General features: G+C 36.8%; 3 protein-coding genes across 3 annotated transcripts in view; all 3 read right to left on the reverse strand.

Moving 5' to 3' along the window:
- Positions 1–17514, reverse strand: part of LOC119767701 — a 106158-nt gene extending 88644 nt beyond the window's left edge. The window contains exon 1 of the mRNA XM_038256944.1: positions 17472–17514. Coding sequence (XP_038112872.1) covers positions 17472–17514 — 43 coding nt within the window. The remainder of the gene's footprint in view (positions 1–17471) is intronic.
- The window catches only part of LOC6043954 (neuroligin-3), a 291951-nt gene that overhangs the window by 256549 nt on the left and 11804 nt on the right, over positions 1–23598 (reverse strand). The window lies entirely within an intron of this gene.
- On the reverse strand, positions 21185–22071 carry LOC119767328 (THUMP domain-containing protein 1 homolog). The gene is given in 2 exon segments (XM_038255704.1): positions 21185–21619; positions 21622–22071. Coding segments are annotated over 2 exon segments (639 nt in total). The 5' UTR covers positions 22022–22071; the 3' UTR covers positions 21185–21380.

Below are 23598 nucleotides of genomic sequence, written 5' to 3' on the forward strand. Positions count from 1 at the left end.
TTGTATTGCAAACATTTAAAGAGCTTGGCATTTTACGGATAAGTACTTAAAATTTCAAACAATTTGGATAAATTAGCCAAATAAATTGAAAAAATAAAAATTCCTATTAATTACGAAGTGTTCAACACAATGGAACATACGTTTCTACAAAAAATCGGAATTTCTAACCCAAAATTTGCATTATTTTTTAAAAATTTCGGGAAAATCGGGACCAAATCTGAAAATACCTGGGACACTGAAATTCTCGGTTTTGGAAAAATCCTGGGAATTCTTTCCCGATAAATCCCGGGATGGACGCTCTATTGAAAAAATGTACAATTTATTGTAAATCATTTAAAATACACATAGCGTTAACACACATATTGTTGTATTAGAAACAAATATTGCACTTTTATTTATCCTAAATTTTTGAATTTCGAGCCAAAAAATCTGAAAAAGATATAAAACTGAAGCAAAGTAACTTTTGTATTGATATTTACCACATTATCGGTAGTACACCCAGAACTGGACATCGGCATACGAGAGGATAAAGAGCACGATTCGGTAGTAAAATGGTACTGTGTGCAGACTGAGAGGATAAATCCCGAAACTACCGAGAGTACTTTACTCATGGGTTCATCTTCAAAAAAAGTTCATCTATCAAAAAAAAAAAAAAGTTGCGGTACCGAGACTCGAACTCAAGACCTTCGGCAAATTTAACCGTTCCTTTGCCGTATGGGCCACCATGGTTCGGTGACTAAGTGTCGATCATTTGTCCATATAAGCCACTCAAAGGATGAACTGTTCCAATGAACGAATGAACACGCGAGAGGACTATACTCTCGCAAAATAGCACTTTTCTCACGTTTCGTTTCGTGAGGACTATCCTCTCGTTCTTTAACTTTAGGTGTAGCATAACTGTAATAATATATAAAGCATTTTGTGATAGTTTTTGCTTTTTTGCCTCCTCTCGGCTGATGACTTATGTATTGAAAAACTTAGCATCTTACTAGTTTCTATTCATCATCCATTTTATTACGTCGTTCTTACTGTTGCAGAGTGTTAAGCTTTGTTTTAATCCAATTAATTTAAATATTGAAGCAATTGATGTTCAAAAAAATAAACTTAATTTGAAAGCTGATCAAATTGGAATTTCAAAACAACCTATTGTTTTAGATTTAAAAAAGTTTAGCTCTTCCAAAAAATAAATAGAAAGGAAATTTATTGACTTGATTGTAACAATCAAAATAATCTGAAAATTGTTGATCAGTAAATTAATTAAAACTCTCACCTTACTATCCACCCATACGTACAAATAGTTCTCAATAAACTCAGCTCACCCACATCAAAGCCCAAGTCAAGCTGGAGCATTATGTTTTCCTGACAAGCTTCGAAAGTTTTCCCACCACTTTTTCCTAACCCAAGCCCCAGCGATTCTGCCGTTGCTGATCCCTAGCTCGTCAGGTCTAGGAGAGAAAACTTTTCCCCAAAATGACAAACATGTGCATACGCTTACACTTGCTTCAAGTGTGTTCGAGCATTAGTTTGTTGTTTATAGTGTTTCCCGTAATGAACTCTGGGTAACTTTTATGTGTTATGAAAAATGTAAAAAATTAGTTAATAAATTGTTAAGCTTTCTATTGGAAACAAAGAAAGAATATTGATTGTCTTACTTCAAAGTTCATAGAGTCTCAAAATTCAATATGCCAAGCTCAGGTCGAATACAAACCTCCCACCTTAAAAAATCCGACCACGCTCGTGACCCCCAAAAGTATGCAATGAAAAATCTGCTCCCACTCTGAATGTTGTTTCTGCCATGTTGCTGCTCCCCTCCCAAAAAAACATCAGAAGGCCGGTCTTTTTCAATTTTCCAAAGGTGTACACACCGAGAGCAGAAACAGGCTCAAGATTAATGTTTGAACTGTTCACACGGGACTGCGGCAGAGGCCTCAGAAAAGTCCAGTAAATATTCCGGGCACGTTCCGGGGTCACTCGACAGGCTGTGCTGGTTGACCTGTGCCGAAGGGAGGCACCACTCGTTCGCCACCGTTGTTGTTTCCAGCGCTGTGTCGTGTGCTGAAACAACAACAGCTACAGGAGACTTGTGGAACAAAACTTGTCAGCTGCAGCATGTCCTTGGTCCTCCCCCGGAACAGGGTTGGAGTCGTGACTTGTTACGGTGTCGTGGGTTATGTTCAATCTGGAGAAATGCTGTTGGCTGGAAAGTTATTAACATTTGCTTGTGGAGTTGGTTTTGTTTGGGTAAAATGATGGGAATGGGAAAAATCAATCTTAAACTCTGGATTTTAATAATACATACAGAATTCAATCTTCAATCTTCAATCTTCAATCTTCAATCTTCAATCTTCAATCTTCAATCTTCAAACTTCAATCTTCAATCTTCAATCTTTAATCTTCAATCTTCAATCTTCAATCTTCAATCTTCAATCTTCAATCTATTTTCCAATTTCCAACTTCCAATTTCCAATTTCCAATATCCAATTTCCAACTTCCAACTTCCAACTTTCTACTTCCAACTTACAAATTTCAACTTCCAACTTCCAATTTCCAACTTTCAACTTTCAACTTCTACCTTCCAATTCCATCTTCCAACTTCCAATTTCCATCTTCCAACTTCCAACTACCAACTACCATCATCCAACTTCCAACTTCCAATATCCAATATCCAATTTCCAACTTAAAATTTCCAACTTCCAACTTCCAACTTTCAACTTTCAACTTTCAACTTTCAACTTTCAACTTTCAACTTTCAACTTTCAACTTCCAACTTCCAACTTCCAATTTCCAACATCCAATTTTCAACTTTCAACTTCCAACTTCCAACTTCCAACTTCCAACTTCCAATTTACAATTTCCAATATGCAATTTCCAACTTCCAACTTCCAACTTTCCACTTCCACTTCCAAATTCCAACTTCTAACTTCCAATTTCCAACTTTCAACTTTCAACTTATACCTTCCAACTTCCAATTTCCATCTTCCAATTTCCATCTTCCAACTTTCAACTTTCAACTTTCAACTTCCAACTTCCAACTTCCAATTTCCAACATCCAATTTTCAACTTTCAACTTCCAACTTCCAACTTCCAACTACCAACATCCAACTTCCAACTTTCAACTTCCAACTTCCAACTTCCAACTTCCAACTTCCAACTTCTACCTTCCAACTTCCAACTTCCAATTTCCATCTTCCAACTTCCAACTACTAACTACCATAATCCAACTTCCAACTTCCAATATCCAATATCCAATTTCCAACTTAAAATTTCCAACTTCCAACTTCCAACTTCCAACTTTCAACTTTCAACTTCCAATTTCCAACTTCCAATTTCCAACATCCAATTTTCAACTTTCAACATCCAACTTCCAACTTCCAATTTACAATTTCCAATATGGAATTTCCAACTTCCAACTTTCCACTTCCACTTCCAAATTCCAACTTCCAACTTCCAACTTCCAACTTCCAACTTCCAATTTACAATTTCCAATATGCAATTTCCAACTTCCAACTTCCAACTTTCCACTTCCACTTCCAAATTCCAACTTCCAACTTCCAATTTCCAACTTTCAACTTTCAACTTATACCTTCCAACTTCCAACTTCCAATTTCCATCTTCCAACTTCCAACTACTAACTACCAACATCCAACTTCCAACTTCCAACTTCCAATATCCAATTTCCAATTTCCAACTTCCAATTTCCAACTTTCAACTTCCAACTTCCAACTTCCAACTTCCAACTTCCAACTTCCAATTTCCAACTTCCAACTTCCAACTTCCAACTTCCAACTTCCAACTTCCAACTTCCAACTTCCAACTTCCATCTTCCAACTTCCAACTTCCAACTTCAAACTTCAAACTTCCAACTTCCAACTTCTTACTTCTTAAAGTTCAAATCAAATAATCCAAAAGCAAATCAAGCTCTGCAAACAATTTGGAACGAAATTCAGAGGCAAGTCTTTCCAATTTGTTTGTTAATTTATTTCTGGACATTTATGAATCTGGTGCCATTCCAAGAGCTCAACTCTGGTGTGGGAGTTTCACCGCAGGTATTCATTTCGAAAGTTCATTTGAAATATGGTCTTTGAGGACTTGTGTACACAATTTGTAATTGGCTTGCTACGCTGTTGCTTTTAGTCCCAATTATTTACAAAGTAAGTCGACGATGCAACTTTGTTTGAAGTTGGCCAAACTGTACCCACAAAAAAATCATTTAAACGCCAAATTTAATCTCCCAGGCGCAATCTCCATCATCTTCAACCTCCGTCAAAATTGCCCAATTCCCGTCACGATTCCACGTTTTCCCCGAGCAAGCTGTCTGGGGCTAATCACTGCGAGCTTTTTTAGAAGTGATAAATCAAACACGGTGTTCCTCCCTCCGGGAAGTCCCTCGTAAAACCCCGGGCAATTTTTCATTTTCCGAGAGATTTTCTCCCGCGGGATCGATCGGGGCTTCCTCCCAGGAAAAACCACAGCCCCCTCCCGGCACGGTTGCTTCGGTTTATGAAAGAAACATTAATAAAATTAAACTGCGATTAAAAATTCATCGCGGAAAGATGGTTATAAATCTCGACAGCACTCGGGCTGGTTGGCAACACTGCTGCAAGCGAAGCGGCACTGACGCGGTTGAAAGTTTGGACAGATGAAAAGCTGAGTTTTTTTTTTTGCTCCTCTCAAAGCTCAAATTCCTTCTCTGCGATTCAATGCAGTTGGTGGTGGGTTTTTCAGAGGAATTTCAGACTGGGAAAAATCCAATAAATCAATTGCTTTCTGGTGGTTGTGTACGTGGGCGATGGTGAAAAGAGATCGGGTTTTTCTTTGTTGAGGGTTTTCTGCAATAAAGAAAAACCTTTTCTCAGAATCGGAGACTTAATGAAAATTGCAAAAATGTCCAGTTACTTGCTTTTTTATATTCTGCGTAAAGTGGGACAACTTTGCAATTGTGATAAATTATGGTTCTCATTTGCAAATAAATTTACAAAGGACAATTAGGCAATGTTTGCATTTTCTTTCTTTCAACTGCATGTTGACACAAAAAAAAACAAAATTGATCATTTTGGATAAGTTGAACCAGCCTCTCTATACAGTCCAGACTCGATTATGGGTAATTCTCTACCAACTCACACGAAATCAGGAAAAGTTGCCATGACCCCCCTTCGATTTGCGTGAAACTTTGTCCCTGATCACGAATGATATCAAAAAACGGACCTCGGATTCGTGATCAGGGACAAAAGTTACCCCTTGGAACAAAGTTTCACGCAAATCGAAGAGGGGTCGGGGCAACTGCTGTGTGAGCTGGCGGAGAATTACCCTTATACGAAGCCTCGATTATCCGGAGGTTTGTGTGATAATCGAATCATGACCAAAAAACAAATTTTCGTGTTTTTAAACTTTCGAACTTCTAACATCAAATTCGAGTTCTGTGACCCTATATTAGTCAAATTTGAAAATTTTATTGCCGTTTTAATTGAAAAAAAGTTTTTTGTTCGTGATTCGATTATCCGAAGTGAATTTTTTCCGAGGCCTTCTGATAATAGAGTTTGGTGGACTGTTATCAGAATAAATAAAAATATTTTGGATGAATTTTACGATAACTGTGAAACTGTGCTCAAAAAGTTTGATGTAAGTTTTTCCTTACATCCATGAAATTCCTGTGAAACAATTATGCGGTTTTTATTTTTGCGCGAACGAACCTTACTCTAAGATTTCATTAAAAGCAACTCAATCAAATCTTTCAAAATTATGTGGAAAAAGTTTCATGTTATATGTGAAGCTTTATTTGTCATTTTTATACTTTTATCTAAAGCAACAGGTTGAAAATTGAAGCTTTTTATAAATTCAATTTCAAAAACAAGGAAAAAAGCAATAAGGTTGAATGGTGAAAAGAACAACACTTTATAAGACAGGCATGGTATTCAAATAGAAGTTGTGTAAATTGGGGTTTTCTTTGTAATCTACTTATTCATATTCAAACATAAAAATAATAATTTTAAACAGACACAAAAACAAAACTGAAAAAATAATAACCTTTTTGCCTTTCTTACTAAAGAATGGTATAGGGTTTGCTTTTGGCTCCGACGCCAATTCAAGCTTCGTTCCCAAATCATTTCTCGAGAAATATTTTTTAATCGGTTTTTAATGACAAAAAATTGTACTTCATGAAATGCTTTGATTTTATTTTTTAATAGATTCGTTTATAGAATATTTACATAATATTTTTAAACGATTTATATCATACTGTTCAAAACACAATTTATAATACAAAAAAAACATAATTTGAAAAAAGTCATATTAAAAAAGGGTGGTATTAAATTCTGTTTTTTTTTTAAGGTCCAATATCCCTGACTCAAGGTGGTTTTCAATTCAATTCAATTCGGTTTTATTTGTGAATAATCAATTTACAATGAGTTCATTTAGGTACACAACAGAGTTTTGGTGTTCCTTTCAGCTGTGATTTACATCGTAATTCAATCGAAAAATTATTACTTATAACTATGGAATAGACAAGAGTAAGAAAAAGTTTTCAAAAACTTACAGAAAGTGCAATGGAAAAAGGATAGATAGAGAGAAAGCTTAAAACTAGATCACAGACAAAAATAATATCAATTATAGATGTGCTTGATCATCAGCTCCCCGAGGGCCAGAAATTGCTCCGCCTTGTTACGGCAGCTCCGAAACCGCGTCATCTTCTCCCCTGCGAGAGCAAAGAACTCCGGCAGGGTAAAGAGATCTTCCCCGGTGACTCCTTGCTGGGCCGCATCGCCGCTGCCGGCAGCGACCACGCTGGCAAACGAACGCCCCCATCCAGGAGGGATCGCTGGGTTGTCCGCTGGAACCGTACGCTGCCCAGCTGCAGAAACGGCTGCGCTCGTACTTCGCTGAGGAGAGTGGGACGCTGCTGCTTTCTTCTTACTCTTTTCCTGCTCCTCGAGGTAAGCCTTGCGCGCGACGCATCCGCGGTAGTTACCGGTATGGTTGCCGTCACAGTTCGCGCACTTTACGCGCGGCTTAGTTTGTTCTGCATTTTCCCCCAAGTCCGCCTTTCGTGGCAGTGCGCACGCCTCCGAGAGGTGTGACTCACCGCACTTCACGCAGCGGGGTCGGAGGTTGCAGTTCCGCGAGCCGTGGCCGAATTTCTGGCAACGGTGGCATTGCGCTACGTCTGTCGGGTTCTTGGTGTAAAACCGCCAGTTTACCCAAAAACCGTCTAGTGTCTTAGTCCGCCGCAGATCTTGGATCTTGACGGTGCCGCGGTCGAAGTACAACAGGTACAGGGTGTGTGTACCTGTGACTGTTGTCTTTCGCGAGAGCACTTTTATCTCCCGTGGCTTTATTCCGGCGTTCGAGAGGTGTCGCTTCAGGTCGGCGATCGGACGGTCTTGGTAACCCTGCAAGACGACCTTAACAGGGGCTTCTCTGGGTCGTATGTGTAGAAGTTGAAGTTGCTACGCTTCAGTTCTTCAAGCACCAGGTCAAAATCTTTTCTGTTCAGTGTGATCACTTGCACTGCCGACTTACCGATTTTCAGACAATATCCGAGGCCTTCCAGCACCTCGTCAACATCGTCCGCCAACGTGTCCAAAACAAAAATTGGTGGTGGTCTTCGTTCCGTCAGAGAATTGTTCTTTTTTGACGTCGGCACTTTTTTCCGTGCACGACCATCATCGTCGTCGTCGTCGTCGGTAGTGCTGCTACCGTCGGTGTTGTTATTTTCTTCGTCGTCGCTCAGCATCTGGAACTCGTTCCTGATGGGGATGTTGGCGGATGTTGATGTGCCACTGGTCGTGGCACCGGAAGTACCGGAACGGGTTCGCACTGGTGATCTCGGAACATACCCGGGATGTAGTAACTTTTTGTCGATTCCATCTGCGCTCACGCTCCCCTGCGCGATGGCGGCCGACACGGCGTTGGTTTGTTTACCTTTTTGCACACGGCCGGTAGACGAACTTCGCGGGTTTTTCGAGGCCGCACTCGAACTGCCACGGCCACGGCCGGCCTTTGGCATGCTGCAGGAGCAAACTCGCGGCTAATCACGGTAAACTACGGCGAAAAAAATCGAAAAAACGATGGAGCACTGAGCACTTGACTGCTGCTTGCTCTTGTGCGTACACGGAGGTGATCAAGGTGGTTTCAAAAACACCCAAAAAGCAAAAACTGAAATTTTGGTTTATTGGACCTTTTCAAAAAAAAAGTCCAGAATTATAGAACAAAAAATCAAAGCATGCTCCTTGAAGCGGTTGAAAATTTTGACTGCTGAAACAATATTTTTATCGAGAAGTTTGACAGCCAGTCAGTCGGCTGTATTTCCATTAATTTGTTATGAATATTAAAACATGATAATTTTTATTATCTCTTCAATGTTTACTTATAAGACAATAACAAATTCAATTTAAAAAAATGTAACGCTGCCCTGTGCCCTAGTCGAGTTTAAATTTTCCAAGAAAAAAAAGTTTAATTTGACATTTAAGCTAACATTTCTAAATTTTGAAGCAAAAAGTATCACACATTGCTCATGACTATTTTGATTCTATCAGAAATAACTCAATTCCAAAGAATTCATGGAAAAACTCCTGAAATAACTTTTTTTTCGGATCTGCGGTCTTTAAAATCAATATTTTGAAAAGACTTAAAGCGAAAATTTGATTATAAGTGTCAAAATAAACTATATAGAATGAAATCCAAATATTTCCAAGCGATTGTACAACTTTTTTATGTCTATCTGATCTGTTTTTAATATATTTTTCTTCCTGATTTTATGAAAATATTTTGAAGGAGGGAAACTTTGCATTGGCATTATTCACATGAAATTGGGTCTGGCGTGAGCTTAGAATTTTTCATTTCAAATATCGCAAAACAAATTTCATGAAAATTAGCAGTATTCGTGAAATCTCAATAAAATCTATCAATTTTCTCAAATCAATGATTGAAAAACAACACTAAAAAAATTGCATCAAATGGACGTAAATATTCGAAAATGTGTAGCTTTAAAAAAAATTACTTATCGATTTGGTGTTTTTGGCAAAATTGTACCTATTTTATGGGGACCATTATAAAAAAATGGTACAAGAAAAATAATATTTTTTTTTCACAAAAATTTAATTTCCCGAAATTCTTTTTAATTTTTTTTATTTTTTGATATATTTTAGGGAACAAAAACCAACAGGTTTTGATCCATTGAAAAAAGAATGGACAAAAAATTTCCACCAAGTCATGATTTTTCGAAAAAAAAAAGTTTTTTAGGGAAAAATTAAATTTTACTCAAAGTATTATTCGATTGCAAATTTAATCTCTTATCAAAAACTTAAGTCAGAAAAATTTTGAGTGCAATTTCTATTTTCTTTAAAAAATAACACACATCAGCAACAAGTTTGCCCTCACTTTTCTGTAGCTTAATAAGGGACAAAATCTGCCCTTAGTTTAATGAAGTAAATTTTAAAACATGAATTTAGAAAAATTGGAATTTTGTTTGGAAAAAAGTTAATTTAAAAATCTACAACTTTTTCCCGCGTACCTTTTTTTTAACAAGTCCTCATCAATACCTACAACTCTGCCGAAGACACCAAACCGATCAGAAAATTATTTCAAAAGGTATAGATTTTCGAATATGTACGTACCATTTTTGTATGATCAGCTGCCAAAATTGTAAGGAGCCTTTTATGAGTGAACTAATGACACAAAATGGATTCATTGGTTCATAAGGAAGGTCTCCAAAAAGAAACAAAAAAAGGCACGAAATCGACCGATTTCATTGAAAATTGATCTACATAAGAATTTAGAAAATTTTAACTTGGTTTCTTTAAGATTATAAATAATTATTAATAATTATTAATATTTTCATTCGGCATCTATTTTTATTAGATTTTTATTCGACGATCTAGTTGTGTTTCTCTTATCAACAGCATGTATGAATGCGCTGATAAGATAAAACACCATGATTGCTAGAACTAGATCAGTTGCGAATAGGTAACAGTCATTTGCCACCAACGGCGCCCGCCATGTCAGTTTGTAGATCTTGATTTGAAGGGACGGGAATGTTAGTTTGTGAAGGTTGCTACGAAGGGAGCTGGTTTACCCTGTGCTCACATTATTTTTGATCTGAAATAATCAGGCTTATTTCGAATATTTCAGTTTTATTTGAGTCCCGTAAAATTTTCACGAATATTTGTGGTTTTTTTTTTATGACCCGTGGAAATGGAAAAAAGTAAAATAATTTTTGAATAATTTTTAGTTCAACGTTATTTCTCGAAAAATATGTTGATATGAATTTAAATTTTGGTGATTTTTTCTCTGATGAATTGAAGGGCATGTGATGATAGGCATAAATCCTAAATATCGCACTTGAAATTTAAAAAGAGCAAACTTTTTAAGCTAACTCATTCTTCTTCCAATCCGTCGCCGTCCTTGAACAAATTTTGATTAAGCACCATCACGATACCTTCCATCGAGAACCCTTTCGAACAAGCAAAAACCCAGATAAATATCAAAGTTTTCTGCAGCCCTTGTCCTTCCCTATACTGAAGATGAATGCTTGTACGTGTGCTCTCTCTCTTTCTCCCTTTCTCACTGATGTATGTGAGCCACTAGTCAATTCCCTCGATTCGCTCGAGGGAAAATCATTTAAAAAGAAAAGAAAGAAACTTTTTTCTTCCCGTTAAGCTTTCCACTTTTTTTCTACAATACTCTCGTTTTTTTCGGGTACTTTCTCCAAACTACCCTTATCCTTCGTCTTTTCGAGCAAATTTTTCCTCTCCAACGCGTGGAGATTGTCCGTGAAATTTCGAGGATCTTCTAAACCTACCCCGAAGCGCAAGTCTTTCCACACTTTAGCACCACCTTTTTTTTTTGCTTTCGTAAGAAAAGTTTGATTAATGCTACTGCTGCGAATTTTTCGGAACGTGGGAAAAGCAACTTTCGCCCTGGTGCTTCACAGGATGTGTGAAAAAGTTTTTCCGTGGAATTATGCTGCCCGGTACGGTTTACTGCCAAGGTGGTTTGTAAATCTGCGTGAAGGTGTGAAATTTTCTCGATTTATTAAAGATTTAAGATAGCGAGTTCAATTTTTGGGTGAATTTCGTTGAAAAGAATTAATTGTTGAATGCAAACCTCGAAATCTCCAGTATAGTAGTGTGCCTTCTCCTCCCAAAGGTGCATTGTTTGCAACATTTTAGAAAGCAAAATCAACCCCTTTTACGGTTTGGTTGTGTGTGTTTGCGTTTTGTGTTGGGTTGGGGTTTCCGTTCACAAATAATGGCATTCTCATAATTACTGCAAAAAGGGGAAACTAAAAAAACTTTCGATTATTTGCTCTCGGGTCCTTTGTGTGCAACTTTTCCATTGTGATTGTTGTAGTTGTTTTTGGGAGGGGTTGGGTGGGAAATGAGAAAATGTTGAACAAAGCTCTTTCAAGGGAAATCCCAATTTTCGGACAATTTGAAGCGAACTGAAATCTTGATTTTAACTTTTCCACTTTGGATAGTCTTGCCAACTTCTGAGAAAACTAAAAGTTATTTTGAAAATTTAAGCTGAATTTTCTGATTTATTCAACGTTATTGAAATTACTTGTTTTTATATTGTCATTAAAATAATTTATTACGACTATTATTTTAAAGTTCATCACAATTACACAAAAACTAGTTTGGTTTGAAAAACAAGCTGAGGAAAATTAAGAAAAATGGTTGAAAAAATCTTATAATTAAGATAAAAGGCACTCTCAAGTTCTAAAGCATACAAGATCTCGATAGTTGAGAAGCTTCCAAAAGGAAACCGCACCGCAAAAGAGCAACGACAAAAATGGGGTTAACTTCTTCGTGATTTCGTAATTAAAAGTTGCACTGCTGCCACGAACTTTGTTCGCGGTTGGGAAATTGTTATCTCAGTGCAAGAACGGGTTTTAATAAGTTATGAACTCTAGTTAACCTGGGAACGTGAGCAATTCCGCGAAATTAGCAACGATTTTCAATGTTTGAGCTATGAGTTTACATTAAAATAAAGAAAAGAAAATGTTGAAAATCATTACAAAAAAAATCTCACAACCACTCTAGCCAACTAGAGAAAAGTGTTGATTTCAGCCGGAAGTCCTTTCGCCGCCAATGGTCCGTTTCCAAGGGACCGCCATTCCGAGAGAACATTGGACCACAAGTTTTCCGCCAAACAACTTGACTTCCGGTGCTGCATGACCCAACCCGAAGCCTCACCATCCTTTCAGTTGAAAAGGGAAATTCCTGGCCGGGGCTTCGCTGGAGAGTTGGCGGTATCTTTTGGAGCGCAATCGGAATGCCTTAACCTTTGAGGGGACGGAGTTGGATAAGTTCGTGGATTTTCTTAAAATTTTCAAATTGCGATCTACTCATTTCGATATCTCATAGCAGAGTGATCAGATTTTGAATTTGAAAAGCTTACATAAACAATTCTTTGTTGAAAAATAGGATAATTTAAAAGATTTTTTTTTTAATTTTTTTAACAGTCAATTCGAAAAAAGTACGAAAAACATCTTTTTTGCAATTCCGTCGTGAAACTACTTACTTTTCCTGTCATTCTTGAACGACGAAATAGCCTACTTTTCTGTACCAAAAATAACAGAATCGAATAGCAACACTTTTCAAAATAAATGCTGAAAAGTTCTACTTTTCAGCACTCAAATGGGTGCTGAAAAGTTGAACTTTTCAGCACTTGTTTCGAAAAGTAACACTTTTCAACATTTTTTTTGATTTAAACGATTTATTGACAAAATACATGAAAATTTGACATAAAATTTCACTCAGTGTGTGTTTTGTTGGAATTTCAAAAAATGTAGTATGGAACTCGTAGCAAAACTTGATTTTTTCAGCACTCTTCGTATTTATCCAACTCGGTGAACCTCGTTGGATAAATGTACGACTCGTGCTGAAAAAATCCTCTTTTTGCAACTTGTTGCATAAACTACTATTAAATGATATTAATTTTTTGCAAATATATCAACTGGTTCGAGGAGTTTTTTTATTTAATATTTTACGTTTAACAACAAGTACAAGAGCTGAAATCTCAAGACAAGGTTGCCAAATCCTTAAATTATTTTCATCCTGGAACAGAAGGTAAATCCTTCTTTATATGAGTAATCCTCTGCGAAATCGGTCATTTTTTTTAATTTTAATTTTGTATTTTTCAATCCAGCTGAAACTTTTCTGGTGCCTTCGGTATGCCCAAAGAAGCCATTTTGCATCATTAGTTTGTCCATATAATTTTCCATACAAATTTGGCAGCTGTCCATACAAAAATGATGCATGAAAATTCAAAAATCTGTAACTTTTGAAGCATTTTATTAATCGATTTGGCGTCTTTTGCAAAGTTGTAGGTATGAATTAGAACTACACTGAAAAAAATAATCAAAGTCAAACAAAGAGTTTGAACTTTTCCGTGAATTCCACTTTTTGTCACTTAAAAATTATTTTTATTTTTGTTTATTTTATTTAGGGGACATTCAATGCCAACTTTTCAGAAACAGGAAAATTGATGAATTTTCAAAAAGTTCTATCTGCATAGGAAACCCATCAGAGATAGGTTATTTTGAAAATTTAATCTAGATTTCAAAGTCTCACCTAAACATCCCACTATTTTCTAATGTCGATATCTCAGCAACTAATGGTCCGATTTTCAATGTTAAAATGTTTACTTTTTTAAAACATTCGTGAAATTTTCCGATCGATTCGATAGCAATATTTGAATTTTCATTTTTATTTAAATCAAAGCTAACATTTCAAAAGAGCGTAATATTGTTCGTTAGTCTGAATTTAAAAAAAAAAAAAATATTGTTTTCGGAAATATCCGAAAATTTCACGAATTTTTCACCAAATTTTGATTACTGATTATAATTATTTTCAGTGTAGCCCTTATCCATACTTACAACTTTGCCGGAGATACCAAATCGATCAAAAATTCCTTTTGTAAATTTGAAAGCTGCCAAATTTGTGTGGAAATTTACAAACTAATGATGCAAAATGGCTTCTTTGGGCATATCGAAGGCACCAACAAAATTTCAGCCGGATTTTAAAAATATAAAAATTAATATTAAAAAAAACGATCGATTTCATATAGAATTGCTCTAAAACATGCTTTAAGTACAAAAACAATAAAAAGATATTTGAGATAAATTTAACGAATTGCAATTGTGTTCAGGAGCATACATCAGTAAATCATGTTCTTCAAAAGTTATTAGTCATGGATACATCATTTCTGTGTGATATTAATTTTTTTTTTTTTTTTCATTTGAACAACTTTCACTCAAGCTGGTAACAAAAGCAAGTTAAAAGCATTTTTCTTGGGAGCATGGATTCATGTTACTTCAGTCATATCGGTAGCAGTTTTTCACAACAAATAAAAAAAACTAGAATTACTTTTTTTCATTGCTTCATTTGTTCATAACTTTGAGAAAAAAAAATATTTTCAGTGAATTGTATGATTTTTTAACAAGCGTGGGAGCGTGGGAGCAGCCGTGACTGACTGGTTTCAGTGTTCGCTTTGTAAGCGAATGGTCCTGGGTTCGATGCCCATCTGCTCCCAACGAAAAATCAAAGTCGCTCGAGTCAAGGTTCGATCCCCCGTCCTTTGGATCGGTAAGCAAAAATGCTAACCACTAGGCCATCGCGACAAGGGTTCGGAAATTCTAAATAACGTTTGAATCCGATTAATGCAAACGTTCTTCAGGGCGGGGCTTGTCGATAAAGCTGAAGTACCGCACGCTCGGCTAGCCAGCGTAGAAATGGGTCACCGAAGCTCGGCAGAGCTAACACCTTCCAAATGCCTATGCGAGTTATTTGCATGTATACAATGTAGATATAAAAATACATGGAAACAACTAAATTTGTAAGAAGCAGCCGCGTGGTCCGTTTGGTAATAAATTAATACTAACAAGTCTTTGGACCATTAAATTTCCATCCTATTAAATTTCGTTGCAAATTATTCATATCAGGAACAGAAAAATTTTCAATAATTTTCAAATATCTCGGGAATTTCCGGGAAATTTGCTGAAAAAGCAAAGTTGAAGGAATTTTTTTTTAATTTTTTTTCCGCGTTTAGAATATCCATTCCCGAAAAAAATATACCAGTATTTTTTGCAAAAACCACAAAAAATAACACCGCGCCTTTAACCGATTTAAGGGGGGAGGGTGTTTTCTTTTCGTGAGACCTTCAAAACAGCATGATTTTTTTCTTGAACAAAAAGAACGGCCAAGAAACTCCCATTCCAATTTTGGGCCCAATTGATTTGTGCTTTGGATTTAAGATTTTTTTTTAATCGTGCTGTTTTCGTGGGGAATTGTTGTTATAATATTGCTTAATGGACAACCCTCAAAATTTTTAGGATTTTTTTTATCGTTTTTTGTAGAAAATCTTTATTTTTGATAAGCTTTTTATCAAAGGTAGTATTTTTTTATTTGTTGAACTTATTGTAACTTGATTATTCACAAATAAAACAATACTAAAAATTAAAAAAAAGCGGAAACCTAGAACTCAAAGTCTCATATTTGCACTCAAGGGTTAATTCTTCCCTACCATTGGCCAGTAATTTGTAGCGGCTCTTCTGCGAGATACCAAAGGTTTCCGAGCCTGGGTCTTATTATAAGTTCCCACGGAAGGTTGTGGTGCACTGTAGGAAAATATGTTCCGGCTCCGGCTTGCAAAAAGAAGGATCTCCTTTTGTGAACAAAATAGGTTTCCCTCGTGCTTTCAGGATGGCATTCGCGTCCTCCCTCCTTTTGCTAATGACTTCCGGTTGGCATTTGTGGGGTCCCGGAAAAGTTTGTGGGTTGGTTCACGATGAAAGGTTTGTGAGTTCAATTTGTTGGGTGGTGACGCGCGGTCAATTATGTGGCATTGTGTGTGAAAAGAAAAGAATTTTATTTCGTGTTTCATCCTGATTGGCTTGCTCAAGTCCTTCCTACATCATCGTTGATCGGGAGGCACGACGTCGTGTGAATTGTTGCATTAAAATAAGTTTAAGTATTACTGTAAATGACTGTAAAAAGTCCTTCCTATATCATCAATGTCGTCTGGGTAATCGTGATGAAACATTACATTTATTCAGTATTTAAATACCTGTGCGCGAGTGTTTTGGTGTGCTAATTAGAAAGACCTTCCCATAGCATCGTTGCTCGGAAGGCTCGCCGACAGGTTTGTTATGAAAGTCCTCCCCATAGCATCGTAGCTCGGGAGGCATCGAAAAGCCAATACCTTATCCTACTAACCCAAAAAAATAATCACGTGATGCTTGAAGGAGATGCTGTGGATTCAACGGTCTCAAGCGGTATCAACAAGTATATAGCGAAAAACTATGTGCTTGATGAGTCTGCAACTTCAACTATCGGACTAACATTCCTCCCTTTTGTTGAACTGCAGGCTTCTTGGGAGGGCGCCGGTATTGACTTATAAAGTCGGGGTCTTCAGGGGTTAAACAGTGAACGGATGGTTGGCTCCCACTGATCATTTTTGATTCATTGTTTAACTTCAGCTGATCTGTCAATAACGGAGTAGCAGCTCATTGGCAGTCAACCATGCTCATGCTCATGCTCATGCTCATGGTTCACGATGAAAGGTTTGTGAGTTAGAGCTTTGGAATTCCATGGAAATTTGTCATGAAATCGTAGATTTAAAATCATGGTCATAAATTAACTTAAATAATCAAATTTGATTTGTTGTTTTGACTAACACGGTCAAAACAGAACAAAAAATGACAACAGATTACAAATCATTCATTTTTCAACAACAACCATTTCACTCAACCCCAACAAACACACAACACACGTTCTCTATTGAATTACAACGAGCCCGGTCACATAATTCATCATTTCCATCTGATGCTCTCGCCCATCCCCGCCGCTCACACACTTTGAAATGTTGACCCAATTGAAATTGATCGCGAAATGTCAAAACAACAACGCACTTACACACACTCTCAGAATGAATGAACAAAAAACGCATCAGCATCGAATTTGTTGCACTCAGCAGCAAAACCAACGATAATAAATATTTATGCTTTTTTTCCCCTCTTTGCCCACGTGTCAACCCCAAAAGAGGGTGGAGGAGTGGGTAAAAGTGGGTATTGCTGCTGCATCAGCAGCATCAAACATGTTGCCGAGTGTTGTTTTTTGCTGTTGTCATTTCGTGCATTGTTTGAGTATTTTATGACCGAATGAGTGACGCCAAAAGATTTCCGATCTTTTTTTTCTGTTGCTGTTTGCAACATTTTTGAAATCTGATGCAAAATTGTTGCGTCCTGACACTGACGGTTTGCGGGTTGCATATTTACGATTTTTGCATCGCGTTTGCATTCATCATGTGATGAATATTAAGCTGTTTACAGAGTTTTGAGGGTTGAATTGTAATGAATTCCTTCGCGAATAAAAAATCGCTCACATGGGCATTCAATGTAAAAAATCCACATTTTTCGCATTCGCAGCATTCAATCTGCGCTTCAGGAATCACAACAATGACCCCTAGCTCACTTGGGGGATCGTCAACAAAGACCGCATCGGCGCGCGAAGCCATCACTGCTGGACCGTGAAAGCCTCAAAATTGGCATCGCAAATCAGTTGTGAAGGCCACATGACCGTAAAATTAAAACCGGGTGCCGGAGCCGAAGTCCGAGTGCGAGCAGAAGCCGGACCGTAATGATAGTGGGTGGTGGTGGGATGTGGGATGAGTTGGCTCAGCAGCAGCAAACTACCACTGCTGACCAGTGCACCATTATGCTGGTTGAAGGGAAGGGTGGCCCTTGGCTGCAGCTTTTCAATTTTACTTTTAATTTCTTTGAAGATTTGTAATTTACAATTAAGTCCAAACTCGATTATCTGAAGGCCTCGGAAAATTTTCACTTCGGATAATCGAAACTTTGGAAAATAGAATTATAAAAAAAATAGTTATCTATGTAACAAGTTGCAAAAAACCGATTTTTTCAGCACGAGTCGTACATTTATCCAACGAGGTTCACCGAGTTGGATAAATACGACGAGTGCTGAAAAAATCAAGGTTGCAACGAGATCCATACAACATTTTTTGCATTTCAGAAAAAAACACCCATTGAGTGAAATTATAAGTCAAATGGTCATGTATTTTCTCAATAAATCGTTTAAATCGAAAAACCCATTTCGGTGCTGAAAAGTAGAACTTTTCAGCATTTATTTTGACAAGTGTTGCTATTCGATTCTGTTATTTTTGGTACAGAAAAGTAGGCTATTTCGTCATTTAAAAATGACAGGAAAAGTAAGTAGTTCCACGACTACGCTAAAGTGGTTTAAAAAAATTAAATCCGAGATGGCGGCCAATACGGTGGTGACGAAATATTGAATAATGCATTTTATTTCTTTATAGGTAATCACTATTCCAATGTGACTAAAATCAGGTCGTAGAACTCGAATTTGATGTTTAAAATTAATGAAAACCCACAAACTGTCAAACATTCTGCTTTGGCAGAAAATGCAGGAAAAAACTCCATAACTGATGCTGTCAACTTTTAGCTTTTAATATTAGGATTGTTTCACAAATTTTCTATCTTTCTATATTGAGCACATTGATATAACGCTGCTTCTGTGATCTGTTGTGCTAACTAGATACAAATTTCAGCAAGCTTAGTACTGGAGAGCACAGAGGCATTTATGCTTATAATTTTAAAATTATGAGAAATTAAATTTATTCACACTCAATGAACTTTTCAAATTTTCAGTTGTCAATCATAGACCATTTACAATATCTCTTAATTTCAAAAAAAAAAAAATATTTGTTTTTTTATGATCATTGCCAATTGGACCATTAGTTGCTAAGATATTGACGTTAGAACATGTTTGAATGAGACTTAAAAACTAAAATTTTCTTCTTTCTTTTTCATTTACTCACTGTATTACAACAACCAGAGGGCCAATCTTCAATGCCTCTTAGGCAATTGAATTGAAAATATTCTTAAGTCTTCAAAAAAAATCAGGAATGACTTCTTGATTGTGAAACTGGATTTTTTCAGTTGAAATTAAACTTTAAGTGGCTATATCTTGAAAACGGGGCACCTTATCAAAAAATCTGTAAGTACTTTTCGATTGCAAATTTCATTTTACAAAAAAAAATCTGATGTTAACAAATCATTTAGGACCAATTGCGATTTGTGTACCCTAAAACATATCAAACAATTTCAAAATCAAATTATGCGGATTTTGGGATTTTTTTGTGAAAAAATGTAATTTAAAAATCTGAAAAAAATCCTTGTACCTATTTTTCCTGAGTAGTTTATTTGAATATTTTATCGTTTTTTTTTTTTGTGAAATTTTCCAAACTTTCCATTTTGAATTACTAAAATTTGTATACGGGAAATACTTTGACGTTTCTTTACGACCAGTTGGGCAATGAAAATATGCTGCATTCAACTTTACATTGAAGTTTATTTCAAAGATAACTAGAAAACAGATAATATCAAAAAATCGAAAAAATGTAAGCGGTGTTCAAATATTGGCAAAAATGCTGCTCAAAGGATCCAAGTCATTCAATGCATATTGTTGAATGAAAAGGGAAATAGTTCCTTGTATTTGAAAAAGTTACTTCTGCAAATAAAACAGACACAAGTTTAAAAAAAAATCATTCCATCTTATTTATTTCATAAGACCGGAGTTTAAAATAACCGCGGCTCTAAAAAAAGTTCACGCTCTTTTTAGTGATCCGGATCTTTTGCGTGCCTTACTCTTAGTTTTTCCCATCTTAAGTTTTTGTTTAGTTCAGGTTATATCATTGTACAATATACATGTTTTTAAGCCTTTGAATAACCATGTTACAAAAATCTTAGTCTAATCGAACAATAAGTCGACCATTTGTCAGATAAGAAATGATATTATTTTGATCTATCAATGCATGCTCCAAAAAATAAATGTGGGATATTCATCTGCTGAAAAAACGCTAAATAATATTTCTATGATAAGGCCGATGTAAATATTTTTCAAAGTTTTTTGTCCCTTGGCTTTGACCGGGGCCGATGGGGGAGGCAAAAAAAATAAAAATCAAAATCACAAGCAATAGTCACAACTTTTGAATGCAAAACGTATTTTGAAATGCATTTTACGCATTAGTTTTCAAAAAAATGTAAGATTTGATGAAAACAAAAACTAAACATCGAAATTTTCAAACATTCAAAAGATTTTTAAACTAATTCAATTACGCTGAAAATGGTTCTGGATGCAGAAAAATGAATTTTCAATTAATTTCAGTTGTTCACTAAAATTTCCACTGAAATTTTGAAGTTTTTAAAAAAATATTTTTTTTGCCCTTTTCGAACCAACTTTGAAAGAAAGGCGGGGTCGAAAAAACTTAAGGTGAAACGTGAAGGCAATCTGAGTGCTAATGTATTAGTGCGATGCATTGGTGTTGGTTTGATGACCATCATTGTTGACGTCATCGATTTACATGTATTAGTGACATCGTGTAGTAGTAGTGGTATTGACAGCCATCCTTGCAAAACATTCGAAAAATGCCTATCTAGTCCTTAATTATCATTTGAAAACAAAATATCGCTTCAATATTTTTGATTCTTTGTTTTTCTTAAATCTGTTCAAATGAAAAACGCCATGCCAAAGAATTAGAATTGATTTGTCAAATTTAAAGTCAGAACAGGAGATTTTTCCACTAGTAAGTTCATCATCCCCAAAAATAATTTGAACCTATCGCAATGTATAATGATTTTACCTTTGACTAAAACAATCAAAAGGTAGTATTTGTAAACTTACCGGCAAAAATGCCAGAGGTTGATTTGAGCACACACTTAAACTTTTTTTTCATTAAAATATACATTTTCATCTTAAAACCCCTGGCTTTTAAACTGTTTGCTAAATATAAACTTTGTTCTAAAAAAAATAAAAAATATATGAAATTGTAACATAATTCATGAAAAGAATCGCTTTCATCATCCAATTTGGCGACTAAAGTGGCTACCAAGATTTTATTTTATAAATATTTATATCTGACATCATTTGACCAGTTTCGAAGTGTCCCGAAATACTTATCCGTGTTACTGTTGTGTGGCTCTCATTTCTCGTGAGATTTTTAGGCGGAAAAAACAAACAAGTTTCGCCACGAATTCAGTATTTTACTATGCAAATCTTTACCGTACTTAAAAATATAATCTAAAGTAAAACTTATTGCTCAGACTTTGCCTCTTCTTCTTTCGGGGCAGCCTGATCTTCCGGCTTCTTGACATCATCCGCTAACGCAGCCGGTTCCGGTTCCTTCTGCGAATCATCCTTGTCCTTTGCTGTATTTCTCTTCTCTTCATCCTTTACCTCCCCCTTTTCAGCAGCCACCTTCTTGCCAGACTCTTTCCTGTTCTGCTCCGCCGACTCAGTCAATTCCTGCGACTTGGCGTCTTCGTCCTACCGGGTGCAAATCTAGATCAGGTTGTTCATTCGCAGCTCGGAAATCTCCGGCACGACGCTTATCATCGTCAGCCCTTTGATTACTTCGACGATCACCGCCAGCTCTGGATGCTTCAGGTTGGTCTTGTTACCCCGGTTTTTGGCGTTGATCATTTCGGCGAGCGCGTTGATCATGCTCTCGCGCTCCAGTTCGTTGTTGAACCGCCGGTTGGAGGTGATCGCGAAAGTATTCGGTACCTTCAGAAAGTACGATCGAGCAGCTTGCCGGCGCCGTCCATGATGTCCTTCAGGTTGGCCTTGGTGACCACTTCGATCGGCACTGGCTTCATAATGTAGCGGCTCTTTTGCTCCTTGGTTCCGGCCGCGTCCTGCAGGATCTTGAGCGCCAGCTCGGTCGGATCTTCCAGCACCGCCGTGATGAAGCAGATGTTCTTCGCGCCGGTGTCCACCGACTCGAACCGGATCTTTTTCTTATCCGTTTTGGCCGCTTCGGCTAGCTTTTGCACCTGCACCGAAATGTCCTCCTCCTTCTCTTCCGCGCCTTCTTCAGCAGGTTGTTCCTTGGGCGGAGAATCGCCCACCTTCCCGTATAAATCGTCGGTGTACTCGTTCAGCAGCCGGAACGCGTCCCAGGTGCAGTCCCGTTCGCGCATTTTGCATGTTACCAAAAATCCGCGCTGGCCGGGTTTCTTCCGGTGGTAATCCGTCGTGAACCGCAAATTCACAAGAAAAAAATCGGGACGGGTTTTTTTTAGCACGGATGAAAACAAATCGAACTGTCAAGTGTCAGATGCTTTGCGTGGTATGTCAAAGAAAAGTGTTGCCAAGAACGTTGGAATTTTGAGAAAAAACTTTTGTTATGATTTTTTTCAATCGATTATCATAGTTTTATTCCTGTTAATTGTATTTTTAATAAATAATAACAACAGTTGAACGATATTTAGGACGAAAATGTTCACATTAAAATAAGAAATGCCTAAGTGTATGAATAAAATTTCTGGCAACACCCATGAATTGAATCTTGATGATTACCAATACTAATGTCACTGATGCTGGTGTTGGTAAGTGTAAAATTAAAAGAAAATTTTCTCGCGGAAAAGCTCGATTCGCAAGTTTTGAACGACGATTTTCGCGAATTTCGCGGGTGTTGTGACATTGGTGGTAATCAGCAGATTCTCCAGGCTGCAGCACGTCTAGGGATTACCTTTTTGTTGAGGTAAGGCCATTTTGAAGCTGATTTTCGGTGGTGAAATTTTTGTATGGCGAAAACAAAGTGCTGGAAAAGAGGCAAAATTTATGGAAAATTTGTTTTTTTTGGCCTGTTAAATTATATGTTTGGATTCTCGGAAATGTTTTGTGCATAGTGATTATTTTGTGTTGCATGCTGCGTGTCTTTTAAGGCAAGAATTCACAATATTACGAAAACGTTGTAAATTTCTACTGTTTAATGTGGAACAAAAAACCATCATTTAAAGGTGAAACGGGATAGTTTTTCAACCATGTTTTTTCGCCATATTTGATGATGGCACGTTACACCTTAAGAAAAATTGTATCAGCCTAATGATATTTTTAAATTCCAACAGTATTGTTTCATTGATTTGAAAATGATTTGTGACAATTTTGTTATACACATTTCATTAAAATTTATGATACAAGTGATAATTGTGAAAACTTTTCAAGACGATTTTTTAAATCGCTTGAAGCAAGCCCAAACAAACTATGCTAGAAGAGAAGCAATTTTGAAATTAAAGCTTGTGGAAAGCGTTTTTGAAATTAAGTTATAAATAGCTTAGTTTGAAGTAAGCAAGCAAGCCTTTTTCACAAAAAAAAAATCAAAATAAAATAAAATTACTTATTCTGAATATTTTTTTAAATTTGAAAGTCACCAAACCCGCTCCTCACCACCCTCGGCGAATCACACAGACAAAAAATAAGCAACCCCCAGAGGTCGCCAAATTGGAGAGCATCAGGAAACCGGCACCAGCAGCAGGATGCTTTTCTGGCTGGCTGAAACGGGAAAATATTCAAATAATAAAAAAGTGATACAACAGCTCAACGGACGCGGCAGCCGCTGAGAGGGCAATGTTTGACAGGGTCAAACGGATGAAATTTAGAGGTGGTGCAGCAAAGGGGAACGGGTCACAAAGTTGGGTTGTCTGTGATTCACCCCTTCCGTTGAAAAAGTTTTTTTTTTATACTGGATGAATTTTTGAAAAAGGTTTGTCCATTT

This window comes from Culex quinquefasciatus, chromosome 2 (assembly GCF_015732765.1).
Source record: "Culex quinquefasciatus strain JHB chromosome 2, VPISU_Cqui_1.0_pri_paternal, whole genome shotgun sequence".
In the NCBI taxonomy this organism is placed as follows: domain Eukaryota; kingdom Metazoa; phylum Arthropoda; class Insecta; order Diptera; family Culicidae; genus Culex; species Culex quinquefasciatus.